Source organism: Sorex fumeus, unplaced genomic scaffold (genome assembly GCF_029834395.1).
Source record: "Sorex fumeus unplaced genomic scaffold, SorFum_2.1 ptg000098l, whole genome shotgun sequence".
Lineage (NCBI taxonomy): Eukaryota > Metazoa > Chordata > Mammalia > Eulipotyphla > Soricidae > Sorex > Sorex fumeus.
Window position 1 is genome coordinate 82574225 of NW_026606155.1, and position 7265 is coordinate 82581489.

At 33.6% G+C, this 7265-nt stretch overlaps 1 protein-coding gene across 1 annotated transcript in view; it reads left to right on the top strand.

The window, feature by feature from the left end:
• Positions 1-5178, top strand: part of SPRED1 (sprouty related EVH1 domain containing 1) — an 89022-nt gene extending 83844 nt beyond the window's left edge. Inside the window, exon 7 of the mRNA XM_056133352.1 lies at positions 183-5178. Coding sequence (XP_055989327.1) covers positions 183-833 — 651 coding nt within the window. The 3' untranslated portion in view covers positions 834-5178. The remainder of the gene's footprint in view (positions 1-182) is intronic.
• Positions 5179-7265: the final 2087 nt, after the last annotated feature.

Below are 7265 nucleotides of genomic sequence, written 5' to 3' on the forward strand. Positions count from 1 at the left end.
TGAGCTATTTCTCAAGCCCTGAAAAATATGGTTATTTACTTATTTTTAACTTTCATTCCAAAATGTCTGATAAACCGCTTGCGCTGGGTCAGGTGCTGATTTTTACAGTATCAGTACCCAAGGACAGGAACTCACTGATTAAAAGATACTGGTGATTTATAGATTTCCTTCTATCATCTTAGGTCCCTTTGAAATCCATACGACATGTCAGCTTTCAAGATGAGGATGAAATTGTCAGAATAAACCCTCGAGATATCTTAATACGTCGATATGCAGACTACAGACATCCTGACATGTGGAAAAATGACTTGGAGAGAGATGATACTGACTCCCCTATTCAGTTTTCTAAACTGGACAATAAAAAACCAGACTATATGTACTCTTGTGGGGATGAGACTAAATTAAGTTCGCTCAAAGACTCTGTGGTATTTAAGACACAGCCTTCTTCATTAAAATTTAAGAAGTCAAAACGAAGAAAAGAAGATGGTGAACGTTCTCGTTGCGTGTACTGCCAAGAAAGGTTTAATCATGAAGAAAACGGCAGGGGAAAGTGTCAGGATGCTCCAGACCCTATTAAAAGATGCATATATCAAGTTAGTTGCATGCTCTGTGCAGAGAGCATGTTGTATCATTGTATGTCAGACTCAGAGGGAGATTTTTCTGATCCCTGTTCATGTGACACTAGTGAGGACAAATTCTGCTTACGATGGTTAGCCCTAGTAGCTTTGTCTTTCATTGTACCATGTATGTGCTGCTATGTCCCTTTGAGAATGTGCCATCGTTGTGGTGAGGCTTGTGGATGCTGTGGTGGGAAACATAAAGCCGCTGGATGAAAGGATTCCGTGCTTAAAATGAGCTCAAAATCTTTGTTTCCAGGAATTAGTTAACTTGGATTTGTGGAAGCTTTTGGCAAGCACTATGAATCGTGCCTGGTGTCATTGGGGCCACAGGCTGAGGCAGCAGAACTAGACAGTTCTTGGCATTTTACAAATGCTAGTCATGCCTAACTTTTACCGTTAAGTACATGGCATGCCTTGTAACAGGTTATAAAGAGTATTTGCAAAAGGAAACCATTTCTGGGTTCTGGCTATAAAATTGACATAAAATATGATCCAACTAAAAGGGATTAATTTTTGGTGTTTTTGTATATTTATGCGTTAGGTGATGGGCCTTTTAAAGGTTTGAATTCATTAGGACATCAACTAAAAGTCTACTAGGAGACACTTGATTTCAGTCTAAGAAAAGTTAACACTTGGGAATTCTAAGAAATAAAACAAGTGCAACTAAATCTTTCATTAGTTGTTTTTGGAAGCAGTTTTATGTAAAAAATAACAAATGTTTATATTTAACTAAATATAAGGTACGAATTATTGCATATTAAAAATTTCCCCGTTCCTAGTTCAGAAGTAGATGTACACATATCTACTGTCACATTCCATTCCATGTTGAATATTTTACTCATCTAGTTAATAACATTTTTGTTCCATGTGAATGATTTGATATTTTCATTCTCATTTCCCTTTCACTACAGTTTATGTTGAGTTTTATCTGTACATTCTGGTAATCTAAAATCCTTAAAAATATTCTAATAGCTTTCTGAGTGACCAACTTTTTTTTCTAAGCACAGATGTAATTGTCTAATGTTCTGATGAGAATGTAACACTTATTTTTATATAAAAAGAGATTGAGTAAACAGAAAAATGAGGGTTGATTTTTTTTTTAAGGTTTGGTGTTTTTTGGTTGGAGTTTTTTGTGTTTTTTTGTTTGTTTGTTTTTGGGTTTTTTTTTTTTGTGGTATTGAAACCAGCAAGTTGTTTTCTTTGAGCGTTTCCTCCTTCAAAAAAATCTTAATTGCATTTACAAATGTTTTTACAAGGCAAAAAATGTAACTGGATAGTTAGTGTAAAACGAATCTTTCTGAGATTTCCATTTATCATTGTGCTAAATCAGAATATGTTCAGCTGTGTTACTAACTTCTAGCTTAATCCTCAATGTTTATTATACACATAACAATGATAACTTTTCTCAGTTGCATTTTCTTTTATTTAAACTGACCAGAAGCAAAATTATTTTATGCTAAGGTATGTGTTAAACTATCCCACAAAGTATTTAATCCAACATTGTTAATGAAATATCTTGTACATATAAATCTATTTCTTTTACAGAGCATTGTGTTACTGGATGTTTTATTTACAAAGAAGTTGGATAAACGTTCCAACAGATTGTTTAAAGAACTTTAGGGTCAAGTTGTCTGGGTTTTTTTTTTTAAGGTGTTACATTAAAACTCTAACCAAGTAAGGAGTTCTTTAAGAACATTCCCTTAGAGGGAAATGGTCGAGAAGTGTGCCTTTTTTGTAATGGCCTGGTGTTTCAGAGATAATAAAAATAAAAATCACTACCATTTTCTATGCAGGTTTTTAAATGGCGTTTATGTATTTTTTTTTAACATATCACACTTATGTTAGCTCTCTTTTTTTGCCCCAGATCAATCTGAGCAATGTATATAACACTGTCTGTAAAATACTTTTTTTTAAAAAAAGCATTTATATTTATATGACAGCTTGAACTGACAACATTGTATATAGATCATCTTGAAGTATTATTTCACATTGAAAAGAAGAAAAATATATTGATAACTATAGATGTTATAAAGAAGAGGTTATTTCTAGTTTTGTACTAAAGTCAATTGGATGAACTAAATCCAAAACATGACACTGTAGCAGCAATTTTAAATTTATTTTTACTGTTTATATATTTGGGCGCTGCTACACTAGATAGTCTTCATCCCTGAAGTTTTCAGCTAAACTTGGTTTTCTAGAATAGACTGTTAACTTTAAAAATTACTTTCTATTGATAAAATACTGGTTTTCCTTGTGAATGACTTCATATTTGTAAGTGCTGAGTTTATAATTCAGGTTTGAGCAAGGTGTGGATAACTGAAGAAAATAACTTGCTGGCTATATAGGAAAATGCTGTGGAAATGAACTGTGTATATATATATATATACTTCTGGGAAGAACAAATTTAATCATTTTCTCTGTTAAGCACTAATCACTATAGTGCGACTCCTGGTTCTGTACTGTATTTTATATGCAACATATATGCTTTAATATTTTAATGTTTGTGCATTAATATTTTCAATTTGTTTAACCACTTTGCTGCTAAGATTTTGCTGTCCCGTCCCCATTATTTTCCTTTACAATTTTAAACAAGTCTCCTTCATTAAAAACTATGGTGATGAAATGTTTTTTTTTTCACCTTGGATCTTTATAGTTATTACCCTGTCTTCAAGTCTGTTTAGAAGACTGATTGTTATCTGACTCCCTATGAAAAAATTTCTCTTGAGTAAATAAGTATTCTTACATGAAAACAAATACATAGCTTAAATTCCTCATTTGAAACATGACTATAGGTATATTCAAGAACATTTTCTTGTTCTTCATACAGACTTGGCACTGCCAGTTGACTTTTTTTCTAAAATCTTTCTCTTTTAATCTGGTAGTATACGCAAATGGCTAAGCAAAACTGCTTGGGTAACAGCAGATACGAAAATTAGTAATTTGGATGATATTATAAGAAGGATTTCACTCCAGTCAGATGGTTTGTATTCTGAATTGATGTTTCTTTAATGACCCCCTGTCCCCAACTCCCCACTTATGAGGGAAGTCATTTGATTTCTGAAGAGTTACGAGGTACTGAACTTCAGCACCACCTGCTGGATTCTTTATAGACCAGAGGCATGAGATGGTGATTGAGAGTGACGAGGTTCATCACTGCTACCAGTAAAGGGCCCTTTAAGTGGTGACCATCTCTAAACGAAGAAGGATGGAATAAGAAATAATATTGACCTATAAAGTGAATCTTTCCCAAGTATGTCTTTAAAAAACAAAATTACTGGATCACAGATACAATGAAGCCAGCGTCTAGTCAAAAGATTCTAAGCACTTTTAAAAAATACTTCCTGTTTTGAAATGTTACTAATACTTAAAACTGTATCAGTTTTAAAGCATTTACAAAACCAAGTATTTAAACTCAGTAATGCTATTATTGAAATAGTATTTTCCTCCTGTTACCAGCCAGGGAGAAATTTTGAAGAATAAACTTCACCTATATTTCATCATAACAGCTTCAGAAGGGAGTGTATGTATGTATGTTTCTGAGATTGTGTTGGGGTTAAAGTTTAAAGGGGAAAACATGAAACTACCTATTTTATTTGGTATTCAGCAGTGCCTAAAATGAACTTTTGAAATAATGCAAATGCACTTTGAATTCATATGTATAGTGAGTACCATCTAATACCCTAGGTAAGTTTTACCTTTTCTTTTTCCTTTCAGTGCCACAGGGGTATTTCTTACTATCCATTAAAATAAGTTTCTTTTGAAATTCAGGTTTTGTGATTTCACGTTAGAAAAGGAATAAAAATAAAAATTGGTTTTAAATTTTAACCCAAGGATGCATCAAGTATAACATTTTCTTTCATAAAAAAAACTGAAAATTTTAGTTCTCTGGAAAACAAAATTGTGATAATGATATTCAGAACTTCATTTCTAAGTATAAAGGAAAGCACTAGAAATTTGCAATTATTATTGCATTTCTTAAATTGGTCTATAAGACAAAGATAGTACCATTTGTGATGAGTCAAATGTTTTTTAAAAATCACAACTGAGGGTAATTTATATCAGCCAAAATAAGTTTTAAGATATTAAGATAACTTATTTAGCAGCCAGGTGGTTTTAAAACTTACATGCTTTGATAAACTGATAAATGTTGCATTGTTCTTGAAAGTCCTAAAATACATAAGTTGCTTGTTTGAAACTTTTCAAGAGTTAATCTAATTGAAAAAACTTTGTATTAAAGATTTACATAGATTTTTGTGAACATTGCCAATGTGTAGTCTCATTCGCTTTCTATTCTTGACCTGAAAGTGCCTCACTTGTATATTTCCATTAGAATTTTGACTGCATTCTTTCTAGTAAGCAATGAAAATTTGTTTAAACTCATGTCATAATGTATTTCCTTAGATACTAGTTTACTAGCTTGATAGTTTGGGGTATTTAATGTAAAGATGCATATATAAGTTTGTAACTGTTTGTTACATCAGACCCATGTAATTGGACATAATCAGATGATATAAGAATTTGTTTAATTACCTGATTAAACCTATCATGAAATATATAAGGACTTTTTCTTACTCTTCTAGAACATAAGAGTTGCATAAGAGATCATTACTAGAGGAGAAAGCAGTAGTGAAAGTGAAAGTTTTGATCATGATTTAAGGTACACTTTTAGCTGAAAAGTCCTGCATATGTTATTATTATAGGTACACTTTTAACTGAAAGATCCTGTGTATATTATTATTACATGTATACAAATGTTTTCATAATCTGTTACCTAGTATAGTTGTTTGGGGACAATGAATCTTAGGTAAGTTCAGATTAACCAACTTAATTTATCAGTGGAAAAATTTACCTAAAACATATATTGAACTTCTGTCTGAGTCAGTTTCACAATTTTACTGGTAAGTAAAAGTAATCTAAATGAAAGTTACTAGGCTGAGACGCAAAATAAGTACTTTTTAGTTTTTGAAGTAATTGTATTGGTTTTACTTCTTTTGGAAAAGCAAAAATTAGCTTATTATCGTGAATTACCAGTTTTGTGCTTATTTGTAGGTTTTCAGAAATTTTCTCTATATTCACATCAATAATCACATATATAATAATCACAGTTTTTAATGCCAGCCACTAAAACTAGGAACTTGTGTGTTTGCTGTCAGTGTAGTGACGCACACACACTCAGTGGTCCCTAAAGAAATGAAAATCGGTAATGTAAAAATTGGGCTCCGTTGTTTTAAACAAACAACGGGCTGGAGTGATAGCACAGCGGTAGGGCGTTTGCCTTGCACGCAACCAGCCCGGCCAAGCCGGGTTCGATTCCTCCACCTCTCTCGAAGAGCCTGACAAGCTACTGAGAGTATTCAATATGCCAAACACAGTGACAAGAAGTCTCACAATGAAGATATGACTGGGCCCGCTCGAGCAAATCGATGAACAATGGGAGGACAGTGTTGTTTTAAAATTTACTGTTAAAATTTGTCATTGTAAGGATATCCCTGGAATGAGGGTTAAAAAAACACCAAAACAAAATTGTAGTTGAAAGGTATTCTTTTGTCTATTATTCATGTATTTTAAAGGATTACTTTTAATACATAAATACCATGAGTATTATTCTCATACTAAAAAAATTCAAGAGGTTAAAAAACGTTCCTGAGCTTGGTCTTCAAGCTCATGTTCTTCCTTGAAACTGTCTCCTTTGCTTGTCTCTGTTGCCCTTCCAAATAATACATGTTCTCTCTGGAACATGTGTTCCATCCTCCCACCCTCACATCTAAGTAGGTTTTGTTCAGTAAAAACTGTTGCTACACACACACACACACACACACACACACACACACACACACACACACACACACACACTCCTATTCTTTAAAGTTGAAAATTTTAAATAACTTTAAAGTTCTTAATTCCCAAACCCTTTGGTTTAGTTTCTGGACCTTGCATTTATCTCTCAGTAGATTGTGTTGATTGATGTATCCACAGAATGGCTTATGGGAGTCATTAAAACTGAGAATAAGGTCTTGGGAATTAGTTTAGAGAACTAGTCTGCATTCTTTGAATGCTGGAAGTCCAGGTTTGATCTTTGCCACTACAGTGTCCCCTGAGACACACACCTGAAGTAGCCCAGAGCACCACCAGCTGGAACCTCAAAACGAGTTGAGAGTAAAGTTGTGACAACGCATCAGCATTTTCAAAAGTTTATTGATCTAATAAGCTCTACTCGTTTAGTCCATTTCAGTCAAGTTTAAGGGAGCCCTTCACAACACATAATGATACCTTGCAGTAAAAGTCCCTGCTTCCAAAGATGCCTTTTATGTGTTTCTGTATTCTTCCTTTTCAAGTGGTGAGCCATATGTCCATTTGTCAGTTATTCTACAAAGTCTGTGTTTGAGCCAGAGCTGCATACAATATCAGACTGCTTATGTACATAGCAGAATGCGGAGATTAGAGCCCCTCTTCCCTCAGTCTCAAGGGTTTTTTTAATGTGAGGTAGGAGGTGTTTGGGACATGTGCTGGGAGACAGGAGTAGCTACTGCACTGTGCTTGGGTGTAACTCCAGATAAAAGATTTATTTTTTCACTAAAGAAAAGAACCACAGAAATATTTGAGGCAGAAAGCTAGCTCAGTGAGCTGAGCATATAAAAACATGCT